This window comes from Hyalella azteca, unplaced genomic scaffold (assembly GCF_000764305.2).
Source record: "Hyalella azteca isolate HAZT.00-mixed unplaced genomic scaffold, Hazt_2.0.2 contig8946, whole genome shotgun sequence".
In the NCBI taxonomy this organism is placed as follows: Eukaryota; Metazoa; Arthropoda; class Malacostraca; order Amphipoda; family Hyalellidae; genus Hyalella; species Hyalella azteca.
The window spans coordinates 17,328-44,470 of record NW_025939027.1 but is presented as its reverse complement, the minus strand read 5'-3'; the positions used below and the strand labels follow the sequence as shown (position 1 = coordinate 44,470).

Here is a 27,143-nt window from a genome sequence, read left to right as displayed (position 1 = left end):
AAAGCGATACATTTTCTCCTAAATGGTGTTTAAATAGCGCCATTTAGATGCTATTGACTGTGAAACAAGTATTTTTGCATTTTTGTGGATCATCTTGACTCAGAAAAAATGGCGTATCAACGGTAGTCCGCTCCCTAGTTTTGTGTTGAGAAGAAAGTGCGTAATTATTAGAATAATGTGGCCCATTAATTTTCCCGAGTGCACTCCATAGTAAGTGCACCGCGTAAACAATGTATTTTGCGTAAAATTTTCTTTATTGAGTAAAATGAATGTATGAGGTCATAAGTAAATTTTATAAATAAGCCCCATATAAAAAATATCCTCCATCAACTGAGGCGTAATTGAAGTCTCGCGAATCTGTGACAGTTTTCCTTTAATTGTGCTCAACAAAATGCAATAAAAGATAAAAAATGAATTTCACTTCTCATTAACAGAACAATTAAATCAAGAGTCACGGATTTCTAAAAAAAAATATATATATATATATATATTAAAACTGAAAGACCAACCTGTAGGAGGCGGTCATGGATGGCGGCGCCCTCGCTGACGAGGGCAGAGTAGGAGTTCTGGATGAATATCGGGGCGTTGTCGTTGACGTCGGTGATGGTGACGTTGACGGTTGCCTGGTTTAGTTGATAAGCGCTCAGCGATGTAACGCGTCGGCTGAGTTCTCCGACCTTACGGTCAACGCCGTAGCTTATACCTCTGTATCTTAACTCTGTATTACCACCCCGTACACAAGATATGTTATCAGACACATGTGTCTTACTTATCTTCCACGACCTTAGTCGCGTAACCCGATCCTCAGGCAGAGCTTAATCGATGAGCACGGATATATCTACGCACCAGTCTTTGAATGTATGGCGAACTTGCGGTGCTCGTTGCCCCCGATGATGCTGTCGGAGATCTACTATCTACGCACTGCTGGTAGGAGATCTACTATTACCTACTAGTACTAGTAGGAGATCTACCATCTACGCACCAGTCTTTGGATGTATGGCGAACTTGCGGTGCTCGTTGCCCCCGATGATGCTGTAGGAGATGTGCGCGTTGACGCCGACGTCCCTGGAGTTGGCAAGGACGCGCGTCACGTCGGTGCTGACGCGGGCGCTCTCAGGGATGGTCGTGTGGTACGTGTGGCTCGCGAACTCGGGGGGGTTGTCGTTCATGTCTGGGGGGTTGAGGTTAGGGGGGATTGTCGTTCATGTCTAGGGGGGGTTAAGATTAGGGGGGTTGTCGTTCATGTCTATAGGGGGGGGGTTGAGGTTGGGTTAGGTTTAAGGGAGGTGGGGGGTTGAGGTTGGGTTAGGTTTGTTACCTGAACTAATATAATAAAATTGGAGTTGTGTTAATAGTTCAGTTACATTCATAGTTAAATAATGATTTAAATATAAATTTAAAAAATTATATAATAAAAGAGGGGGAGGCACTGCCGCGGGGGGGAGGGGGGTTAAGGTTAGTTACCTGCACTAATTGGAGTTGTATAAATAGTTCGGTTAGATTCATAGTTAAATAATGGTTTAATTCGACTGGCTAATTAATTATAGAATGAAAGAGGGAGCGCACTGAAACAAATGTTGTCAGCAGGCATTCATTGAGGGGGGTTAAGGTTAGTTACTTGCGCTAATATGAGTTCAGGTATGAGTAATATGAAGTAACTAGAGCATTCAGTTCCTTCAAGGATATACTGATCAATTATAGAGTGAAGGGAGATCAGGGTAAGTTAGCTGTTAGTTATAAGTGTTATCAGTAAAGCATTTTTTTCATGTTAACTGATGATTTATTTCGACTGGCTGATTAATTTTTAGAATAAAGAGAGGGAGGCATTCACTTCCATTCATGATTAACTTCAACTGATTAACTGTAATGAGAAGAAGTTAGATGGAAGAGACACGCTTGACTGAGGGTAATGAGGGACGGTAATGAGGGACGGTAATTAAGACCAGGACGGTGACGTGCGTTGACAGGGACGGCGTCCCGTGGTCCGTGGCCGTGACGGTTAGGTTGTACATGGCCCGTTCTTCCCTGTCTAATTGTTCCGTCACGCTCAGTATTCCTGTCAACCTGTCAACCAGGAACACAGGGTCCCCGTCAACGGAGTAGCTGACGCGCCCGTTGTTGCCAGTGTCCCCGTCAACGGCATGTAGCTTCATCAGTTGCCGGTTCTCGGGTGAGTTCTCAGGCAGGTTAACCGTGTAGCTCTGCTCACTGAACCGTGGACGGTTATCATTAACGTCCGTGACGCGGACGTTAACCCGGGAGTAACATTTCCAGTCCGTGTTTTGCCCGTCAATAACGGTCACCAGGAGGCTGAAGTCCGGACGTGTTTCACGGTCAAGAGGAGAGGATACGGTCACGTGGCCCGTGTCCACGTCCACCGTGAACGGGTTAGAGTCCTCCGTGTCCATCAGCAGGAACCGTGGACTGGAGTTGAGGTCTGGGTCGTAGACGGAGACTTGAGCTACGACCGTCCCCAGCTCTACGTCCTCCGAGACCGCGACGTCGTAAGACGGCGACGTACAGACGGGCGCGTGGTCTGCAGACATCGGGGTTTAGTAATTCAATTTAGAGCAAAAACTAAACAAAAAATTAGAAAATTTACCCTTGCTTCCGTAAAAAAAATTAGTAATTAAATTGAGAGGAAAAAAACTGAAAATTTTTCGAAATTTACCCTTCCTTCCGCAAAAAAAAAAAACTTAGCAATTAAATTGAGAGGAAAAAAGTGGAAAATTCGAAAATTTACCCTTCCTTTCAGATAAAAAAACGGTTAATCGACGTTAACGCACGTTCATATCGAAACGTACCATCCACATCTATTACGTCGATGGTGACGGGCACTTGGACGACGTTGGTACCGTCGGTGGCCGTCACGGTCAGGTGGTACGTCTCGACGTCCTCACGGTCCAGCCTGCGGCGGACGTAGACCTCTCCCGACGTCCGTACAGCGAACTGACGTCGGACGTCGCCGGCCGTGATGTAGAAAGCGACGTCGGCAAGTTCGGGACCCTCTTGGACGTTAGTAACGGGCTTATGTACGTCACGTTCACGTACAGAGACCGTAGTGACCACCGTGCCGGGCTCGCTGTCCTCCGGCACTGGAGGACAGAGCGTGGTTAACAGGAGGACAGAGAACGTGGTTAAGAGGAGGACAGAAACGCCGAGATTGTAACGTTACTGTCTTTTTACTTATGACATTTTGATAAACGTACTACCAAATAAACAATATAAATCACATCATACAATTTACGTTAATGATAATATTTAGTACAAATCCCAATAAAGTACTTACATTATTAACAATAACATGTTGCAAGATTTCTATAAACGTACCACCAAAGAATCAATATAAATCACATTAAACTATATATTTTAATAATAATATTCAATATATATCCCATCAAAGTCTTTACATTATTAATAATATGCATTATGGGAGTAATAATATATAGTATAAATCACATTAAACTATAAACATTATTAAAAATAACATGCATTATCGGAGTTACCTGCCCCGGAGTAGCGGGTGCTGGTGAAGGCCAGCGGACGGTGGCTGTCCTCCGTCACGACGACCTGCACCTCACACGAGCACGTCTGCGGCGGACTGCCTGCGTCACGTACCTCCACCTGCACGTCGTAACGTACCTGAGTAACGTACGTGAGTACCGTACGCGAGCAACGTACGTGAGTAACGTATACGTGAGAAACGTACGTGAGTAACGTACGTGAGTAACGTGCGTGAGTAACGTACGTGAGTAACGTGCGTGAGTAACGTACGTGAGTAACGTACGTGAGTAACGTACGTGAGTAACGTACGTGAGTAACCTACGTGAGTAACGTACGAGAGTAACGTACGTGAGTAACGTACGTGAGTAACGTACGTGAGTAACGTTATTCAACTCACGACGAGGTTGTAGACGGGGTTGTGGTTGACCCCCAGGGGTCGGTTGAGGGAGAGCCACCCCGTGTAGGGGTCCAGCAGGAACAGGGGTTCAGGGGCGCCGCCCCCCTCTTCAACCACAGGGGCGCCGCCCTCCTGGAGGAGGTAGCGCAGCTCTGCATTGATGCCCGCGTCGTCGTCGTACGCCTCGACTGCGTATTTAGAGTAATTGAGGGGTATTTATAGCGATTATTATTGCAAGGTAATATTAAGTTCCTATAGGTATTGATAGGTACCACAAAAGAATCAATATAAATCACATTAAACTATATAAGAGGAGAATGTATTTAGAGGGTTAACATCGTCAACATCGTCACTACACGTCACTAGAACATCATCACTACACGTCACTACACTAGAACATCGTCTATTACCTTTAGGTTTTAACCCTATACCGCCTGACACGAGTAACCGGAGCAATATTGGCACCAAGGATACGTTCCCAAAGGATTCCTACTCCCCAAAAAGGATAGGTTCTAGTGAGCGCAGAATGACTTGCACTGATGGTTGCCACCACGTACGACAACTTTAAAATGTTCTCTGTTGCGTACAAACGTCCTCAGGTTGTTACACTCAATAGTTTACGTATAATTTAGGTTGAAATTTATGTTCCCGGAGAGTGACATACGGCGGTAGAGCGTTAACAAGTATTGATAGATATCAATTGTTAGTAAGGTGAAGCGTCCCTGAAGACGCTTGGTCATATCAACGCACGAAAATACTATGAGCTAAGGTAGAAAACATCCCCGCGCATCTCTAGCTCTTGTTTTCATCTAGAAATTATTAGTAAACCAGAACACTAATGGTGGCACGAAATTTTCATCGTTCATATTTGAAGCGAAGAGTAGGAATATGAGTAAGATTTAGAGGATTAATTCCCCCCCCCCCACATCAGCTTTTGTATGAAATTCTTATCTTTCATAAGATAATTTCCGTTGAGATAAGATTATCATTCAGGTTTGAGTTATCCTTGATTTAAATTCACCGGCTACAATTCCAACCATCTCTTGCAGTCCTGAATTGAATTAGAAATTAGAATTGATTGAATTTGAATTAACCTCAAAGATTGAATTAATTAATCCAAATTAGAAGATTGAAGCTAACCCCAGCCCTAAGCCCTTAATTAGTACGCTTCAGCTTATAGACGACTTTATTATTTTTTAGAACAGCTACTAGGTTGATATATTAATTAAAACTTTCCTGAAACATAAATAGCGTATTACGCTCGTTCTTATTTACCACCCTTAAATTTTGGTGTTAAATTTCATTCAATTCAATTAGTATTTTCGCAAGATTTCAGTGTTGTCATGAACTCCAATCCCGTTGAATAAATTCATTTCTCCAAGAAATTTCATTTCCACTACCATGTAGCTGGAATTTATTCATACTTTCCACGGAAAAGCTAGAGTTTTGTACAGTTCCCCGTGTCCCCCGCTACAGGGGTTAGGTTCGGGGAGTTTTTTAACCCCTCGTATACTGAGGGTAACTCTCGTTACCAGGCCTACAGGTAGGAATAGCATTGCTGATGGTTATGTGCTTATTTAAACAATAGTTGAAATCAATACTCGTTGAAACTGAAAGCATGTAATATATTATATTTTATTGCATCATACTATATCTTAGATTATTACATATATTTTATATTATACTATAATATACTATATTATGCTTTTTGATGCCCGCGTCGTCGTCGTACGCCTCGACTGCGTAATTAGAGGTATTAATAGGGATTATTAGGTATTACTGCAAGGTATTATTAAGTTCCAATAGGTATTGATAGGTATATACCTTTAAATGTTAACCCTCTACCGCCTGACACGAGTAACCGGAGTGACATTGCCACTAGCCTTCTATAATATTATATAATACAAATATCTTCCGTTTTGCATACTATTGTAAAATACGAATTCTACCCAAAAAGGATAGGTTCTAGTGAGCGCAAAATGACTTGCACTGATGGTTGCCGCCACGTACGACTTTAAAATGTTCTCTGTTGCGTACAAACGTCCTCAGGTTGCTACACTCAATAGTTTACCTATAATTATATTATACGTAAACTACGTAAACTATTAATAATTTAAACGCATTAATAATTTATGTATAATTATATTATACGTAAACTATTAATGCTTTATACATATTAATATTTTACTTATAACTTAAATTGAAGGTTATGTTCCCGGAGAGTGACATGCGGCGGTGGAGGGTTAACAAGTATTGATAGATACTTGTTTTTGAAGACGCTCGGTCATTTCAACGCACGCTAATACTAAGAGCTCATGTAAAAATATCCCCGCGCATCTTTAGCTTTTGTTTTCATCTAGAAATTATTAGTAAACCAGAAGACTAATGGTGGCATGAAATATTCATCGTTCACATTTGATGCGAAGATATAAACTGAATAATGAGTAAGATTTAGATGCTTAGTTTTCCCTCACCCCCCACCTTTAGCTTCTGTTTAAATATCTTATCTTTCATAAGATAATTTCCCTTCAGATAAGATTATCATTCAGATGTGAGTTATTAATGATTTTGAGTTATTCATTCATATTCATGAATCTGAGTCATTCATAATGCGAAGAAATAAAGTAAATAACAAATAAGATCTAGAGGATAAATTTCAGCTTCGCTATACAATTCTTATCTATCATAAGATAATTTCCGTTCAGATAAGATTATCATTTGTGTTTGACTTTTTCATGATTCAATTTGCCCGGCTAAGATTACCAACACTTCATGCAGTTGTGAGGGCAACCTGCTTCATTTCTTCATATAAAAATTTGAAAATTGAAGCTAACTCAAGCCTCTATAGCACGGTTCAGAACCACGGTTAATGTTTGGTTCACGCCACATCTTAATAAAAACCTCCTAGTCTTCCAAATGCATTCAATATTAATTAAAAATTTACACTAGTATTATAGCCTTTAATTATAGGCGACATTGCTGTTGTTTAGAACAACTGCTAGGTTGATATATTAATTTAATTATGACTTTTCTTGAATATAGACCCAAATATTACGCTTGTTCATATTTGCTACGTTAAATTTTGTTGTTATATTGCATTCAAATCAGTAGACATTTTCGCAAGATTTCTGTTCTCATGAACTCCAATCTCGTTGAATAAATTCATTTCTGTAAGACATTTTATTGCCATGAATATTTATTCATATTTTTCAGTGAAAAGGAAGAAACGTACAAAACTAAAGTTTCGTACAGTTTAAAAAAAACTGTACAAAGATAAAGTTTTGTACAGTTTCCCGTGTCCCCGCTATAGGGGTTAGGTTCAGAGGGTTTGTAACCCCTCGTATACTGAGGGTAACTCTCGTTACCAGGCCTACAGGTACGAATACCATAGCTTATGGTTATGTGCATGCTTATTTAAACTAGAGTTGAAATCAATACCCGTTGAAACTGAAAGCATGTAATATATTATATTTTATTACATAATACTATATCATATCATTACATACATCTTATATTATACTATATTATGCTTTATTACATTACTATATTTTATAAGTAATATTTCAACTGGACTAATATATTAAATCATATTATTTTATTTTATTACATCACACTATATCATATATTATTACATACATTTTAGGCTTTATTACATTATATTATATAAATAATGTTTCAACTGAACACTCGTGACCTGCAGGTAGACGCTGGTAGACTGACCTGCAGGTAGACGCGGGTAGACTGACCTGCGGGTAGACGCTGGTAGACTGACCTGCAGGTAGACACGGGTAGACACAGCCAGGTGCGGGTAGACGGCAGGCGTAGCAGTGACCCGCATGCTGGCCACGTCCCACGACTCGCGGTCGAGCAGACTGGTGAGCAGGAGCTGACCTGAGGGCGTCACGCTCACAGGAGCAGACTCCTGCTCACGTGACCACTCCACGGTGTACTCCATGCCGTGCTCCATGCTCTGCTCCAGGCTCCAGGTCGCCTCCACGGACCCCAGAACAGAACCTGTAACACCAACAGGTTATTGCGATGAAATTCTCCAGGCAAATGACGGTCAAAAAAGTTCATTATGAATTTATTGCACACGTTTATTTAACGTTATTTCACCGTTAATCTGTATCTTCCAGGCAAATGACGGTCTTAAAACGTTTATTATGAGTTTATTGCACTGAAATAACGTTTATTTAACGTTATTTCACCGTTAATCCGTATCTTCCAGGCAAATGACGGTCATAAAACGTTGATTACGAGTTAATTTCGTTGAAACAACGTTTATTTAACGTTATTTCAACGTCAATCCGTATCTTATACAAAAATGACGTTCAAAAAACGTTGATTACGAGTTCATTTCGCTGAAACAACGTTTGTTTAACGTTATTACAACGTCAATCGGTATCTTACAGACAAATGACGTTCAAAAAACGTTTATTATGAGTTAATTTCGTTGAAATAACGTTTATTTACCGTTATTTCAACGTCAATCTGTATCTTCCCGGCAAATGAGGCTGAAACAACATTTACCAGCAGTGAATTTTTCTTAATAAAAGTTAAAAAAAATTCAAGGTTATTTCAACGCCTGAATAGATCTTAGCTTACGGAGTTAATTTTTCACCCAGAAAATTGCTAGAGTCATTTTGTCTAAATAGTGACCCACTGTATCCACTGATACACAATTTCTGGGCCAGACTGTGTCAATATGACCGACACAATTAGGAAAAAAGTAAATCGATATTTGGACAAAGTTTCGCTAATTTCTCTGGGCGTTGAATCGAAGTATTAAATAAATAATAAATAATAATAATCATTAAATATAATTATTATTTAAAATAATTAAATAAAATTAATATTAATAATAATTATTATTTAATAATGATAATAAAAAATTTTAATCAATATTTAATAAATAATAATTAAATATCATTAAATTAGCATTATATCAGACCGGTGGAAGCGTTCTCCGGCACGCTGAAGTTGTAGGTGGATGAGAGGAAGCGCGGCGTGGCTTGCAGTGGATCAGTGACGTGGATAACTGCACTGCACACGCCTGGGTCTCCTCCATCCCTCGCCTCCACCAGCACCTCCAATGTCGTCCCGGGCTCTGGTGGATAAACTTCTTATTTTAAAGCTAATTTAATAGTTAATATAGTTAATAGTTATTAACTATTATAGTTAATAGTTTTAAAGTTAATTTTATTGCTATCATTTCTCTTGTGAGGGCGGCGAGGGCGGCGGATGACGTGCTCGCGTGGAAGACGTACCGCACCGTCCCGTTAACGTCCACGTCTGCGTCGTGCGCCGTCACCTGCCGAACGGTAACGTAAACGTCAGGAATTATGCACCACGAGTTAGTTTTTTTCATCATAAGGTTAATAAATAAATTAAATATGATATTAGTGCCATTAACCTAATCCATCGTGAGCAATGGGTGGCTGGCTAGGTTGACTAGGGTTAGTAAGGTGCAGTGTTAGGTTGACAAGGATTAGTAAGGTGCAGTGTTAGGTTGACTAGGACTAGTAAGGTGCAGTGTTAGGTTAGGGTTACTAATGGTCACCTTAAGCAATGGTTGCTGTCTGCTGTGGTTGCTCGCTACCAGCGCTCGGTATTTGCGGAACTCAAACTGCGGTTTGTTGTCGTTTTCGTCCATCACGGCGACGGACAGAGCGCTGAAGCCCGTCCGTCCGCCGCCGTCCACGGCCATCACCGTGAAGGACAGAACTGGCGTCAGCTCGCGGTCAAGCTCGGCCGCCGTCCATACCTCGCCTGGCGGTCGACGGGTAATTTGGTACCATTTTTATATTTATCTCACATCTTTATCATACAGTGCATTTATTATGTTTATCTTACAGTGCATCAATTATGTTTATCTCACAGTGCGTTTATTACCTTTATCTGACAAGGCATTTATTTGTGTCTTAAAGTGCATTTTTATCTTTATCAAGATGATTTCTCTATCTTTATCAGTGTATTTTTCTCTGTGAAATATACAAACACAATAGTAGTAGGCTTGCACATATATAGAATAGATTAAGTGTCTAATGAATGAGACTAATGAATTAGAAAATTTAGTAACTGAATGCTGAAACTGAAAACATGTTGGCAGAGACATGTTGACAGTAACCACGGGACGTACCAGAGCTCCTGTCGACGCGCAGGTACTTGCTGGCGACGTCCCCCAGCAGGTGGTACGTCACGTGCCCGTAGGTTCCTTGGTCCCGGTCCCGTGCCTCCACCTGCACCACGGGCGTCCCCGCGGGCCCGTTCTCTGCCACCTGCGGGACGGGCACGTAAGGGACGGGCACGTGAGGGACGGGCACGAGAGGGACGGGCACGTGAGGGACGGGCACGTGAGGGACGGGCACGTGAGGGACGGGCACGTGAGGGAAGGGTGGTGTGAGGGACGAGCACGTGAGGGACGGGCACTGTGAGGGGAGGGTGATGTGAGGGAAGGGTGGTGTGAGGGAAGGGTGGTGTGAGGGAAGGGTGNGGTCATGTTGTCCATATATGGTCATGTTGTCCATACATGGGTCATGTTGTCCATACATAGGTCATGTTGTCCATATATGGTCATGTTGTCCATACATGGGTCATGTTGTCCATACATAGGTCATGTTGTCCATATATGGTCATGTTGTCCATACATGGGTCATGTTGTCCATACATAGGTCATGTTGTCCATATATGGTCATGTTGTCCATACATGGGTCATGTTGTCCATACATAGGTCATGTTGTCCATATATGGTCATGTTGTCCATACATGGGTCATGTTGTCCATACATAGGTCATGTTGTCCATATATGGTCATGTTGTCCATACATGGGTCATGTTGTCCATACATAGGTCATGTTGTCCATATATGGTCATGTTGTCCATACATGGGTCATGTTGTCCATACATAGGTCATGTTGTCCATATATGGTCATGTTGTCCATACATGGGTCATGTTGTCCATACATAGGTCATGTTGTCCATATATGGTCATGTTGTCCATACATGGGTCATGTTGTCCATACATAGGTCATGTTGTCCATATATGGTCATGTTGTCCATACATGGGTCATGTTGTCCATACATAGGTCATGTTGTCCATATATGGTCATGTTGTCCATACATGGGTCATGTTGTCCATACATAGGTCATGTTGTCCATATATGGTCATGTTGTCCATACATGGGTTATGTTGTCCATATATGGGTTATGTTGTCCATACATGGGTTATGTTGTCCATACATGGGTCATGTTGTCCATACATGGGTCATGAATGGGGAGAAACCGGGTTAGGACGACACATATAGAGCTAAAGAATGCATCCACATTTAGACAATGTCTTGCATGTGTCCCTGAGTGCTTGTTGCCAAATAAGTGCCGTGTTATTCAGGTAGGAATAGAATTATACTAGTGCTGGTGGTGGCACTTCAGGTAGGAATAGCACTATACTAGTGCTGTCCCCAGTTGTCCATCTTTCTACCTAATTTAACACATGCCACACTAACCAACATTTCCCGAGTTATCAAACTTTATACCAAACTAAATCATTTATTTATTTTTGTAAGCCATTTTGACCCCAGAAAAATAGAATTATAGCCCAAATTAACCCGTAGTCTGAGTATCACTTCATCAAATAACCATATATCATTCACACGGCATTCAATACGTGCAATGAATAAATTATTTTTTTCGATTATTGCAGTACAGAAAAGTCATGAGGTGTCATGAAAAAAACACCAACAGAAAGCAGTATGAATAATATGCGTTTAAAAATTATTTTTTATAGACAACACTTCTAGAGAGGCCAGTGTCTCCAATGTTACACATGTACAATGAATTTCTTACTTTATTTTTAAATATTAAAAAACTATACGGTATTTCTAATATTTATTTTAAAATATAAAAAGTATATTTTTTAAATTTTAAAATTAATTATTCTGTCAATTGATTCATGCATAGTCTGCGACTTTAAGCAAGTGTGCAAAATTTCAGATAGATTGGACAGTTAGAAATGTGTTAAATATATATTATAAGATTTCTAGCAGACAAACAAGAACTGAAGTTAAAGAGAAGTGTTGCAATAATAAGAGAATTATAGCCCAAAGAAAAAAAATTATAGCCCAAATTGACCGTAGTCTGGGGACCACTACATCAAATAACCATACATCATTTTCGCGGCATTCAAAACTTGCAGTGAATAAATTATTTCATTCGATTACTGCAGTAGAACATTTACAGGAACGTCAAGAATCAACATAAAAATACCACCTGAAAGCAGTGTAAATGTTCCCGCAACACTGACCAGTGTCGGGCTCGATGTTGAAGGCCTGCGCTGTGTTGCCGCTGACGATGGCGTAGACGAGCTTGTCTGCGTCATCGACGTCCTCGTCGTGCGCGGCGACGAGCGCGACGAAGTGGTTGCGTGGCGCCCCCTGCGACACTCTGCACCGCACTGACGGCTGCTCCGGCTCTGGCGGGTTGTCGTTCATGTCCAACACTGCAAGGACAGACGTACGACAACATTAGTGAGTTCAAGTCCAGCACTGCAAGGCCAGACGTACGACATTAGTTATAAGCTGTCATGTCCAGCGCTGCAATACTAGACGTACGACTTTAGTTATAAACTGTCATGTCCAGCGCTGCAATACCATACGTACGACTTTAGTTATAAACTGTCATGTCCAGCGCTGCAATACCAGACGTACGACACTAGTAATAAAATGTCATGTCCAGCACTGCAATGTCATACATACGACACTAGTAATTACGTATATGTCATGTACAGCGCTGCAAGGCCAGACGTACGACAACATTAGTGATTTATGTCATGTCAGAGCTGCAATATCAGACGTACGACAACGTTAGTGGTAAAATGTCATGTGCAGCACTGCAATGCCAGACGTACGACAACATTGGTGGTAAAATGTCATGTCCAGCGTAGCAATGCCTGACGTCCGACAACATTAGTAATAAGATGTCATGTCCAGCAATGCAATGCCAAACGTACGACAACATTAATGTCAAATGGAAAATATCAGACGACATATACACATGTATATACCCATCACCATCAACCTACCACGTACACAATACCCTATGGTTACTTCTACACATCACAATCATCTCAATCCTTACTATATTATTTCTTAATGGCCAACATGCTCACCATTAACAAGCGCGTATGCAGTGGACGAGAGGGGCGGGGACCCCTTATCAGTGGCGACGATAGTGAGCATGTGGGACGCTTGTCTCTCTCGGTCCAGACTGCGCTTGAGGACAACAACACCAGAGTTGTTATCCATGTAGAAGTTGTCGTTGTCGCGGTTGTCTTCCTCGAGCATGTAGCTTATGCGGCCGTTGTCACCGGTGTCGTCGTCGGCCGCTTGCACCTGCAGCACCTGCGTTCAGGAATCAAAGGTCAAATAAACTTGAACAATATTTACATACTAAGGAAATTAAATGGGTCGAACTGCCCATATTACACCTGCGTTCAGGAATAAAGGGTGGAATGAACTTGAACAACATTTTCATACTAAGGAAATTAAATGGATCGAACTGCCCATATTGCACCTGCGTTCAGATATCAACGGTCAAATAAATTTGAACAAGCATATACACTGAAAGAATGAAATGTGTCTCAAACTGCCCAAATAATAACACACTTCTGCACTAGCACTAATACGCCATTTTCACGGACGGAACTGGTAAGGATGAAGTAAACAAGGGTAAAAGGTAAATCGCTATTAGAGTAAGTTTAGTTTTTTTAGTGAGTTTTATTTAGTCGAACGTTTAGTCATTTAGATGAATAGTGAACGATATAAAATACTTATGAACGAAACACAGAAGATATATATACAAGTTAATAACCTATACAATATTTGAGAATGGTTAACTACATTAACAGATGCAAAACATTGTAATTATATTGAACAACACCGCTCACTACTTTTCGTACAGAACATCGTACTTTTCGCCTTTTTTCGTATTTTTTGGCTCAGGACATTTGCATCAAACAACGACGTAGAAATACTAACTAACTAACTAACATTACACTAGTTATGAGCTAAAAATACGTGTTATTCTTATTTTTAGAAAAAAAAGTAGCGATTTATTTCAACACTTGTTATGACCCAGAGACTAGAAACACTAGTTGCTCACTAGTAAACACTAGTTATTTATATTTTAACACTAGTTATGACCTAGAAACACTAGTTGTTCACTAGTAAACACTAGTTATTTATATTTTAACACTAGTTATGACCTAGAAACACTAGTTGTTCACTAGTAAACACTAGTTATTTATATTTTAACACTAGTTATGACCTAGAAACACTAGTTGTTCACTAGTAAACACTAGTTATTAATTCCAACACTAGTTTTGTCCTAGAAAACACTGGTTATTTATATTTCACCACTATTTATGACCTAGAAACACTATATTTCACCACTAGTTATGAGCTTAAAACATTATAATTCATAACTAGTTATGACCTAGCAACACTACATTTCACCACTAGTTACGATCTAGCAACACTAGTAACCACTAGCAGCACCTGCGCAGCGATGGCGGCGCCCTCAGACACCTCGACGTTGACGAAGGGCGCGGGGAACCGCGGGGCGTGATCGTTGCTGTCCGTCACGGTCACGGCCACCTCCACGTCCGCGTGTTTGCCCGTGACCGTGTCCAGCGCCCGTACCGTGACAACGTACCGTGACTGCTGCTCGTAGTCCAGTACGTCATGGACTCTGATGATGCCTGCAGTACAATAATTATTACAAGTAATCTGAATAAATAAGTAAATTTATACGTGAATATAATATTATTTTTATTATTCTAAGAAGCATTTCTCGTGGCGTTACAAAAACAAAACATATCGAAGAATAATAATTGATCGTTCGAGCTAATGCAAATTAGCTAATTTAGTTCGGTACTTATTTTTTATATATTGATGGAGTGCGGTAACGAAGCGAATGTTGTCGTCTATAGAATTTGAAGTATAAAAGATGTAAAACAAAATAAAATTGGAAGTATAAAAGATAAATACTTGCAGGGATGTAGATAAATAAAAATGATTGAACTACAATATAAATTATTTGAGATTATTGCTGCACGACGTTTTAAGAAATTGAGAAAAAGACAAATATGTTATGATGCCGAAGTGGTGATGGCCCTCGCCGCTGACGATGGTGTAGAAGAGCTTGCGGTTGAGCTGACTGTAGGCCTCGACGCTGACCACCGGAGTGCTGACCTCCGCTGACTCCTGCACGTCAGCGCTGTAGAACTGACGCCGGAAGATGGGCTGGGACTTGTCCACCACCTTCAGGTGGACAACGGCGGTGGAGGACAGCGGCGGTTGCCCTGTGGTGGACATGGAACATATAAAACATATAATAACATATAAAATTATAAATATAATAAAACAAATATGATAATATAATAAATATAACATATAAAACATATAAAAACATATAAAACGTCATGCTACTTTAGTCACCGCGGTATTTATGTCAGCGACTTTAAGTATAAAATATCTATGTTATAGACCAAAGTGAACCACAACTTTCTAGTAATATCAAAAACATTTATATTTAATTTATGGTAACTATAAATAATATACTAATAATAATTATTTATTTAATATTATTGTGAGCTACAAGTCGTAGTTTTGACCAGTATTATGGAATCCAATTCCGCGGTCTGAACAGATGGTCTAAAGCTGGCGTCAGGGCTACTAGCCGTGTCAGAGTTTTTCTATTTTGAATTTTCACAAAATTTTCTTTTAAATCAAAAAATTGTATCAGTCATTCTAGCTAATGCCGATTAGGTAATTTTATTTATAATAAACTTTCAATACCGAACAAATCACGAGAGAAGATGACATGAACAATGTTGGAAGGAGGCACGAACAATGTTCGACTTTTCACGTTAAAATAATTCGTAATTCTCTAAAATCTTCCAATGAGGGAGATTCAGTCAAATTATTGCTGTCCCGACCGCCAAAAAATCATTTTTTTTATTTTGTTCTCAACGCATTCATTGAAATTAATCATGTATTCTATTTTATTTACTAATGACTACTAATAATCTTGACTTCCACGTATGTCTTTGATTTTTTTTAAATTTGTTTTTTTTTTGGAATTTTTGAAATTTGATTTATTACTTGGTTCTCAAGGCATTCATTGAAATTAATCATGTGATCTATTTAATTTACTAATGCATTCTAATACAGCTGACCACCAAGTAATAATAATCGTGGGCTCCACGTAATAATAACCCTGACCTCCACGTAACTCTTTGATTTTTTTTCAAATTTGATTTCTTAAATTTTCGAAATTTGACTAATTACTTGGTTCTTAACGCGTCCATTAAAACTAATCATGTGATCTATTTTATTTACTAATGCATTCTACTACAGCTGACCTCCATCATAAGCAGCGACGACGAGCTCGTAGTCGTGCAGGAGACCTCGCAGCGGTCGTCGCAGGCGCACGTCGCCTGTCGTGCGGTGCACGCTGAACACGTCGCCCTCGCCGCTCGTCAGCTCGTACCGCACGTCTTTGTTCTCGTCTGCGTCGAAGTCCGTCGCCTGAACCTGGGAAACAAAGAAATTTCAAGGCGAAATCTGTCGCCTGAACCTAGGAAACAAAGAAATTTCAAGGCTAGGCGCACGTCGCCTGTCGTGCGGTGCACGCTGAACACGTCGCCCTCGCCGCTCGTCAGCTCGTACCGCACGTCTTTGTTCTCGTCTGCGTCGAAATCTGTCGCCTGAACCTGGGAAACAAACAGATTTGAAGGCGAAATCTGTCGCCTGAACCTGAATGACGAACCAGATTTTAATGCGAAATTCATCGTCTGAACCTAAAAACAGAATCAGATTTGAAGGAGGAATGCGCCGCCTGGACCTGGTAAACAAGCAAAATTTGAAGGCGGAATACGTATAATGAAGCTGAAATAAAACAAACATGATTTAAAGGCGAAATGCTTCGCCTGAACCTGAAAAAATAACCAAATTTGAACGCGAAAAACGAACCAGATTTGAAAGCGGAATGGATCGTCTGCACATACACGCCAGACGTGCCTCCACTAAACGTACTGCGGGACCCTGATCTGATACCCAACAAATATTTCTAAAATTTGACAACAAAAATAATATTATTCAGAATAAAGACTCTAGAGAATAATATTCAAGGCACATACCTTGAAGACGACAGAATCTTTAGGAGAGTCGACGGGCAGGACGCCGAAGTAGGGCGTGTTGACGAAGACAGGCGCGTTGTCGTTCTTGTCGAGCACCACGACCTGCACGACCACGTGACTCACGCGCCGCGGCGTCACCGGTAGGGAACTGCGTACCTGAAATATGTCATTAATATTAATGATACTAACTCTACATAAATATTAAATAACATGCAAGCACACCTGTCACTATAACATGTCACCACCACGACCCTAACAAAATTCAAAGTATGTCTTCAGCCTCCTCCCCAGAGTCGCTTTGTTCGCGTAAGATTTATTCTGGGTCAGTTGGCCAACTGATCGCAATTAGCGAGCCAGCGACTAGTCAGAACCTCCTTGCCGACTTTATGGTCTCCTGAGAGTAGGGCAAGAGTTGGCAGAATAAGGACCAGTCGCTAGTAGCTGTCTGATTCGGGGACCGGAATGTAGACCGAAAAGCGGACATAGGGAGCTGGTGGACTGTGCTCCCCGAGTCCTAGGCGTTGCTTAATCAAGAGTAGCTATCGGCTCTAAATTTTGTTAGGAGAGTCCCGCTCACCTCCACCACGAGTCCTGCTCACCTCCACCACGAGTCCTGCTCACCTCCACCACGAGTCCTGAAGCGCCCCTCGTCGTCGCCCTCAGCGATGTGGAACACAAGGGGCGCGCGCCCCCCGTAGTCCAGGTCCTGGGCGCTCAGCTGGGCCACCTCCAGCGACCTGCCAACCACCCAGGTTGTGTATAATATTGTGTGATGATTAATACAGCTGTGTATCAGTGTGTGTGTGAGTGACCTGTGGTGCGTCACGCGTCACTCACTCATGCGTCACGCGTCACTCACTCATGCGTCACGCGTCACTCACTCATGCATGCGTCACTCACTCATGCATGCGTCACTCACTCATGCATGCGTCACTCACTCATGCATGCGTCACTCACTCATGCGTCACGACTCACGCGTCACTCACTCATGCGTGCGTCACTCACTCATGCGTGCGTCACTCACTCATGCGTGCGTCACTCACTCATGCGTCTGTCTCTTATACACATCTAGATGTGTATAAGAGACAGAACATGCTCANACGTAGCGTCGTAGAGCTGACGCAGGAAGCGCGGCGGGACGTCGTTGACGTCGTCGACGTCGACGGTGACGCGGGCGTGGGACGGCGCCGTGAGACGCGGGCTGCCCTCGTCACGCACACTCACGCTGAACGTCACGCGTTACGTCACCTCGTGGTCCACCACACCCAGCGTCCTGATGGCTCCTGTAGGGGGGTTACGGGGTGTTACGGGAGGGTTACGGGGGTGTTACGGGGGTGTTATTACGTCACCTCGTGGTCCACCACACCCAGTGTCCTGATGGCTCCTGTTGGGGGATTACGGGGGGAGTAACGGAGACGTTACATGGGCGATGGGTAGACATTACGGAGGCGTTACAAGAGAGAGTTACGGAGGTGTTACGGGGGAGATACATGGGAAATGGGTAGACGTCACTGAGGCGTTACGGGGTGTCACGGAGGCGTTACTGACGAGGATAATATCGACCACCCTCTCCTTCGGAGCTTGATCGCGGTTTCGGACCTACACCACAACCTGGTCCGATGGCTGTGCTGCTACCTCAGAGGCAGGATGGCATCCTGCCTCTACCTCAGAACGCAATCTCCCCTCAGAACAATTCACTCAGGAGTTCCCCAAGATTCCGTCATCTCGCTGGCCCTATTAAACCACTTCATCTCTGATATACTTGTAGCAGCCCCCAATATTGCCTCATATACTATCTTCGTGTCGTCCCTGAGGCTCGACGCTGCGGAGGCTGACCTCGCCGGGCTTCGCCGGGGCGTCTCAGACTGGTCGGCTGACACGAAATTGACCGTAGCTTCAGGCAAGTCTTCCGTCACGCTCTACACCACAGACACTCCCCAATCCTGCCTACACCCTTTTAACTAACTGGGGCTTCTCCAAGGAGGACATCATTGCCACCTACCGGACAATAACGCCCCCAATCCTCAAACACGATGCCCCCATCTGGTACCCTGTTGCTTAACGCACTGCAATAGCTAGCCTGCAAACCATCCAAAACTCTGCTCTGAGACTAGCCACCGGCTGCCTCAAAATGGCCCCGATCGCCCATCTTCACCATGAGACAGGCGTCCTTCCCCTGCCCGCTAACCTGGGCCTGGTTTGTGCCCAGTTCCTCGCCAGTGCCCTCCAGCCCTCCCATGCCTCATTCCATATTGCCTCTGCTCCCCTCGGTACCGCGTCATGAAAACCTCTATCCAGTCGAGATTCGGCCATCATGTTGAAACCATTTCCGGCAAATGGCATCATGTCCGCCGGTGCCTATAGGGAGGCTAAACGCTCCATCCGCAGGGAGATCGCCTCCCGCGTTGCAGCGACCGACGATAACAACGCTGTCTTCGCAGCCCCACCACCGCCGATTGCAGCAGTGGAGGCTTCACTCCCGCGACCCTACCGCTCGGCGCTATCCCAGCTCCGCTCGGGATACTGCAGCTCCCGGGCGTCCTACTCCGCTGGGATCGGACGCTCCCATAGCTCCGCTTCCCCTTAATGCAGGGATCCCCTCCAGTCCGTTCAGCACCTTTTCGCCTGCCCCGTCCCTCAGCGTCTCCTCACTGTGGGACAGCCCCGTGGAGGCAGCGGCATTCCTGGCCACCCTTCCTGCATTCGCCCACCTCCCCCCTCTTCCGGTACCTCTCCTTCGGCCACCACCGGAGCCTCCCCCCCAACAAGCGTGAGAAGGCAGCTGTACTAACCTGTAGCAGAGTCTATGGAGAAGGCAGCTATACTAACCTGTAGCGGAGTCTATGGAGAAGTACTGCCGGGCCTCGGCCTCAATGATCTCGTAGAAGAGGCGCGCGTTGTGCTGAGAGTCGCGGTCCGTTGCCCTCACCACCAGAGGGGAGTTGTGGCCCTGCAGCAGCACCACGGTGTTCGCGGGACCGGCCTCGGACACGTGCCCGTGGTACGTCGTGTGCGTGAACACGGGCACGTTGTCGTTCTCGTCCAGGATGTTGATCACCACACGACACCACGACTCCTGGCCACTCTGCACATCAAGCGTCGTGGTGAGTACGTCATCAATCACCATACATGTTCTTCACACTCACACGGTGCATACTCACCATAAACTCGCCATGCTCAAGCTGTGCGCATTTAGTGGTGTTTGGGACTTGTGAATTAAATAATTTCGTAATAATAATAATAATTATTATTATTATCACTTATTACTTTACTTTAATAATTTATACTTTATTATTACTTTACTTAATAATTTATGGATTTAATAATTTCATGTATGTAGTGTCTCGTGTGAAACACGAGGGTGAGGCCCTCAGCTCACCATGGACTGGGCCCTGAGGGTGAGGCCCTCAGCTCACCATGGACTGGGCCCTGAGGCTGAGGCCATCAGCTCACCATGGACTGGGCCCTGAGGGTGAGGCCCACACGCTCACCATGGACTGGGCCCTGAGGGTGAGGCCATCAGCTCACCATGGACTGGGCCCTGAGGGTGAGGCCATCAGCTCACCATGGACTGGGCCCTGAGGGTGAGGTCATCATACATGATTACATGCAATGTATATACCTACACAAACCATCCATAATTACACACAATATACATTAATTTGCACATAAATAATCGTGGCTGGTAACGTAGCTTTATTCTTAACTTGACCTTGAGCTTCGTAAGTGCAAAATTAATAACATAAAATAAATAGAATTAAAAGTGAAGCTTGGCTTAGAAAAATACTGATGAAGCAGGATAATGAAGCAGGATGATGAAGTAGAATAATGAAGCAGGATGATGAAGCAGGAAGATGAAGCAGGATGATGAAGCAGGATGTTGAAGCAGGATGATGAAGCAGGATGATGAAGCAGGATGATGAAGCAGGATGATGAAGCAGGATGATGAAGTAGAATAATGAAGCAGGATGATGAAGCAGGAAGATGAAGCAGGATGATGAAGCAGGATGTTGAAGCAGGATGATGAAGCAGGATGATGAAGCAGGATGATGAAGCAGGATGATGAAGCAGGATGATGAAGTAGAATAATGAAGCAGGATGATGAAGCAGGAAGATGAAGCAGGATGATGAAGCAGGATGTTGAAGCAGGATGATGAAGCAGGATGATGAAGCAGGATGATGAAGCAGGATGATGAAGCAGGATGATGAAGTAGAATAATGAAGCAGGATGATGAAGCAGGAAGATGAAGCAGGATGATGAAGCAGGATGTTGAAGCAGGATGATGAAGCAGGATGATGAAGCAGGATGATGAAGCAGGATGATGAAGCAGGATGATGAAGTAGAATAATGAAGCAGGATGATGAAGCAGGAAGATGAAGCAGGATGATGAAGCAGGATGTTGAAGCAGGATGATGAAGCAGGATGATGAAGCAGGATGATGAAGCAGGATGATGAAGCAGGATGATGAAGTAGAATAATGAAGCAGGATGATGAAGCAGGAAGATGAAGCAGGATGATGAAGCAGGATGTTGAAGCAGGATGATGAAGCAGGATGATGAAGCAGGATGATGAAGCANCCAGACGACTCTCGACGCCCACCTCGCCCACCAGCGCCCCCACGCGGGCGCCTTCGCCCACCTCGAACACGTAGTCGCGCTGTGCGAACCTGCGGCGTGAGGCGTGTTTAATGAAGTAATACATACGCAGCATACATTATTATACACCATAAATGATGAAATGCACGATACATACGCAGCAAACATGGTTATACACCATACATAATGATATACGCATCATACATGAGTATGCACCATACATGATGAAATGCAATGTAGAGAACTACACAAACCATCCATAATTACACACACTAAACATTAGTTTGCACTTAAATAATCGTGTCTGGAAACGTCCAGCCCTCGTCGCCGCTACCCTCACCTGGGAGACGCGGTCCTGGACATGTGCACGGCGACGGCGACGCTGACGAGGGAGTGCCGGGGGGGCGCGCCCCCGTCCTCCGCCCTCACCGTCAGCCTGAACTCCTGCGGGGGGCGGTGGGGGGGCAGGGGGCGCGCCAGGGAGATCTGCCCCCCGTCTGCAGACACCACGAACGTCCCCCCAGCGTTGCCTGCTGGCACATGGCTTGATTAGAGGGGAGAAATTGAGGGAAATTTGAAGGAAAATTGAGGGGAAATTGAGAGGAAAAATTTAGTGAAAATTGAGGGAAAATCGAAGAGAAATTGTGGGGAAATTTGAGGGATTTGAGGGAAATTTGAGGGAAAATGAAGGAAAATTTGAGGGGAAGTTGAGGGAGATTTGCTGGAAATTTGAGGGGAAATTGTGGGAAATTTGAGGGGAATTACAGCAATATGGAGTATGACACGGCCCCATGGGGCCCGCACTACACACCCGACACCATGGAGTATGTCACGGCCCTATGGGGCCCTCACTACACACCCGACACCATGGAGTACGTCACGGCCCCATGGGGCCCTCACGACACACCCGACACCATGGAGCACGTCACGGCCCCATGGGGCCCTCACTACACACCCGACACCATGGAGTATGTCACGGCCCTATGGGGCCCTCACTACACACCCGACACCATGGAGCACGTCACGGCCCCATGGGGCCCTCACAACGCACCCGACACCATGGAGCACGTCACGGCCCCGTTGGCCCCTCACTACACACCCGACACCATGGAGTATGTCACGGCCCCGTTGGCCCCCTGGTCCCGGTCGACGGCGGTGACCGTGAGGACGCTGGTGCCCAGGGGCGCGTCCTGGTCGAGGGAGGCGCTGTAGGAGGCGTGCAGGAAGAGTGGCGCGTGGTCGTTGTGGTCCAGGACCCTGACGAGGACGCGGCAGAGGTCCTGCTGCCGGGGCGTGATGCGGTCCTGCACCTGCAGCGTCAGCAGGTGCTCCTTCTGCACCTCCCTGTGGGGGCTGTCTCTTATACACATCTAGATGTGTATAAGAGACAGNGCGGCCAGCAGGAGGTCCCCAGTGACGGGGTGCAGGGTGAAGAGGTCACCCCCAGGTCACCCCAGCACCCCCTAGTTCACCCCCTGCCCCCAGGTCACCCCCAGCACCCACCTGTCGAGGGGCGCGGCCAGCAGGAGGTCCCCAGTGACGGGGTGCAGGGTGAAGAGGCCCTGGGACCTGACGTGCGCGGCGTTGACGATGGCGTAGAGCAGGTGCTGGTCGCGGTCTCGGTCCTCCGCCGCCAGCAGCAGGACCCGCGTGCCCGGCGGGGCGCTCTCCCGCACCTCCACCTTGTACAGGGGCTGCGAGAACCGCGGCCGATGCTCGTTGCGGTCCCCTACAGACACAGAGACCTGCCCGGGGGACGGGGCGGGGTGAGGGTGGGGGGCGTAGTGGGCGCTCAATGTTAGTCAGTTTCACTAGTTCTTTGTCTTCCACTAGTCATCCACTAGTTATCCACTAGTCTCCACTAGTCGTTTATCCACTACTCCACTCCACTACCCCAAAACTCCACTAGTCGTTTATAGTTTAAAAAGAACACAGATCTTAGGTCACACGATTGGCCCGAACACTTCCAACTCCCACTTCTCACGCTACGTTTCCTACATTTCCGACGGTTAAAAAATTGCCTAACTCCTCAGCACAAGCAGAACGAATAGAACAACCGGCGCATTTAACCGGCGTGACAGGTTCTTCTCCAGGACGACCTCTCTAGGTTAAAAAATTTCGGAGGTCAGACCCTTAGACCAGTACAGAGAGAGACCCCTCAGACAGACCCCTCCCGTCTACTCCACAGAGGCAGGGCCCAGCCTCAACACGGCGGAGGGCAGACCCTTAGACCAGCTACCGCATAGCCGTAGACCATCGAGGCAGACCCAAGCCTCGAGGCATACACTACACATCACACAACACACTACATATCACCCAAACACGACACACCACACACCATACACTGCACATCACTCACTACACGCCATACACTGCACATCACACACTCCACACACTACACACCACACCCCACACAGTACACCACACACCACTCCACACCACTTGCCACACACCACACACACTACACACCACACACCACGCCCCACACACTACACACCACACACCACGCCCCACACACTACACACCACACACTACACAACACGCCCCACACATCACACACCCCACACACCACTTCTCACACCCCACACTACACACCACACACCACTTGCTACACACCACATAGCATACACTACACATCACACACTATACTACACACTACATCCCACCCTACACACCACACCACACACTACACACACACCACCCTACATACCACACCCCACACACCACATATCACACACTACACACCCCACACTACCCACCATGACGGTGGCGGTGTGGACGGCGTCGGTGACGGCGATGGTGAGGCTGTAGGCGTCCGCGGCCTCGGCGTCCAGGGGGCGGGCGAGCGTCACGGCGCCCTTGTTGAGACCCACGGTGAACGCCCCCGCCGTGTTGCCCTCTGGGGGGAGTGAGGAGGATTAGGGAGCGAGGTACGTCGTAACACGTCATCAACACGTCGTAACGTGTCATCAACACGTCATAGCACGTCGTAACGTATCATCAACACGTCATAGCACGTCATCAACACGTCGTAACACGTCGTAACACGTTATCAACACATCGTAACACATCGTAACACGTCATCAACACGCCGTAACACGTCATAACACGTCGTAACGTGTCATCAACACGTCGTAACGTGTCATCAACACGTCGTAACACGTCACCAACACGTCGTAACACGTCACCAACACGTCGTAACACGTCACCAATACGTCGTAACACGTCATCAACACGTCGTAACACGTCACCAATACGTCGTAACACGTCACCAATACGTCGTAACACGTCATCAACACGTCGTAACACGTTATCAACACGTCGTAACACGTCACCAACATGTCGTAACACGTCACCAACATGTCGTAACACGTCACCAACACGTCGTAACACGTCACCAACACGTCGTAACACGTCATCAACACGTCGTAACACGTTATCAACACGTCGTAACACGTCATCAACACGTCGTAACACGTCGTAACACGTCATCAACACGTCGTAACGTGTCATCAACACGTCGTAACACGTCATTCACGCGCCGCGGCGTCACCGGTAACGAACTTCGCACCTGAAATATGAGATTAATGTTAATGCTAATAAATCTACATGTTTATTTAATAACATGCAAGCATATCTGTCAATATATAACATGTCACCACCACGACCCTAATAAAATTCAAGGTATGCTTCAGCCTCCTCCCGAGAGTTGCTATGTTCGCATAAGAGTTATTCTGGGTCAGTTGGCCAACTGATCGCAATCAGCAACTAGTCAGAAGCTCCTGGCCGACTTTATGTTCTCCTGAGAGTAGGGCAAGAGTTGGCAGAATAAGGACCAGGCGCTTGTAGCTGTCCGATTCAGGGACCGGAATGTAGACCGAAAAGCGGACATATAGAGAAGCTGGTGGACTATGCTCCCCAAGTCCTAGGCGATACTTAATCCAGAGCCGCCCTCGGCTCTAAATTTTGTTTAGGGAGTCCTGCTCACCTCCACCACGAGTCCTTACCTCCACCACGAGTCCCGCTCACCTCCACCACGAGCAGGTACGAGTCCTGCTCTTCCCTGTCAAAGGGCGTGCCAGTAGTAACGAGCACCCCCGAGGTCTCCCCGATGGAGAACATGAGGCTGGGGTTCAGGATGCGGAACTCGAGGTGCTCGTTGAGTTCCGTGCCCACGGCGTGGACCAGGAGAACCGTCTCCACCTCCTTGTGGTTCTCCTCTACCACAGCGAAGTATTTGTCTTGGCTGAACCGGAGAGAGGTTCGTGGCAGCGGTTCTGTTCTGATGTGCAGTATGGCGCTCGAGGAGAACACGCCGTCGCTAACCACCACCTGCACCAGAGAACGTTTATGATTTATCAGTCTGCTTATATTGCAAGTTCACACAGAATATTAAAGCTAGATAGCGATTATCTCAGAAATGAATAAAATCATTTGATAACAATCGAAGAAATCAATACAATCGTTTGATAACAATCTAAAAATTGAATACAATCATTTGATAACAATCTAAAAAAATAAATAAAATCATTTGATAGCAATCTAAACAATGAATACAATCAATTCATAACAATTTATAATTTCGATTACAAAACGATTGTATTCATTTTTTAGATTGTTATCAAATGATTGTATTCATATTTTAGATTATCAAACTGATGATAGAGATGGACTCCGAAACGTTTTCAATATGGATATGGTGAACTTGCTTGGCGTTCTCTTTGCTTTTAAATTCCTTCTGCAGCAGAGAAATGGACACTTGGACCAAATAGTGATGCAGTTTTGGCCATTGTGTAGGTCATCTTGATAGGTCATCTTGACCCGTCTTGGCCCGGTAAAAGGGCTCTTGTTTGGACCGTCTTGACCCGTCTTGGTCCCGGTAAAAGGACTCTTATGTGCGTCTTCTTGACCCGCCAAAAGGGCTCTTGTCCCGGCTTGGTCCGGTAAAAAGAGCATCAAAAAGTGTGTGAACAATTAGACCCAGAAATTGTTCTGAGTGGTCCCACCTTGAGACGATACTCGGGCGCGATGTCGCTGGCGTTACGGACGACGACGCGTCCTGACGCGGCGTCCACGACGAAGCGCCCCTCGTCGTCGCCCTCAGCGATGTGGAACACAAGGGGCGCGCGCCCCCCGTAGTCCAGGTCCTGGGCGCTCAGCTGGGCCACCTCCAGCGACCTGCCAACCACCCAGGTTGTGTATAATATTGTGTGATGATTAATACAGCTGTGTATCAGTGTGTGTGTGAGTGACCTGTGGTGCGTCACGCGTCACTCACTCATGCGTCACGCGTCACTCACTCATGCGTCACGCGTCACTCACTCATGCATGCGTCACTCACTCATGCATGCGTCACTCACTCATGCATGCGTCACTCACTCATGCATGCGTCACTCACTCATGCGTCACGACTCACGCGTCACTCACTCATGCGTGCGTCACTCACTCATGC

The 27,143-nt window shown here is 45.2% G+C and overlaps 1 protein-coding gene across 1 annotated transcript in view; it reads right to left on the bottom strand.

Moving 5' to 3' along the window:
• Positions 1–27,143, bottom strand: part of LOC108669694 (fat-like cadherin-related tumor suppressor homolog) — a 53,456-nt gene that overhangs the window by 11,599 nt on the left and 14,714 nt on the right. Inside the window, 30 exon segments of the mRNA XM_047881840.1 lie at positions 510–670; positions 983–1,178; positions 1,938–2,536; positions 2,805–3,095; positions 3,507–3,624; positions 3,902–4,089; positions 7,622–7,915; positions 8,853–9,006; positions 9,108–9,212; positions 9,462–9,670; positions 10,041–10,329; positions 12,153–12,394; positions 13,064–13,295; positions 14,451–14,653; positions 15,053–15,256; positions 16,319–16,490; positions 17,096–17,251; positions 17,578–17,609; positions 17,717–17,832; positions 18,198–18,378; positions 19,925–20,180; positions 20,661–20,717; positions 21,672–21,762; positions 22,032–22,221; positions 22,791–23,035; positions 23,195–23,436; positions 24,451–24,590; positions 25,245–25,262; positions 25,699–26,023; positions 26,698–26,869. Coding sequence (XP_047737796.1) covers positions 510–670; positions 983–1,178; positions 1,938–2,536; positions 2,805–3,095; positions 3,507–3,624; positions 3,902–4,089; positions 7,622–7,915; positions 8,853–9,006; positions 9,108–9,212; positions 9,462–9,670; positions 10,041–10,329; positions 12,153–12,394; positions 13,064–13,295; positions 14,451–14,653; positions 15,053–15,256; positions 16,319–16,490; positions 17,096–17,251; positions 17,578–17,609; positions 17,717–17,832; positions 18,198–18,378; positions 19,925–20,180; positions 20,661–20,717; positions 21,672–21,762; positions 22,032–22,221; positions 22,791–23,035; positions 23,195–23,436; positions 24,451–24,590; positions 25,245–25,262; positions 25,699–26,023; positions 26,698–26,869 — 5,878 coding nt within the window.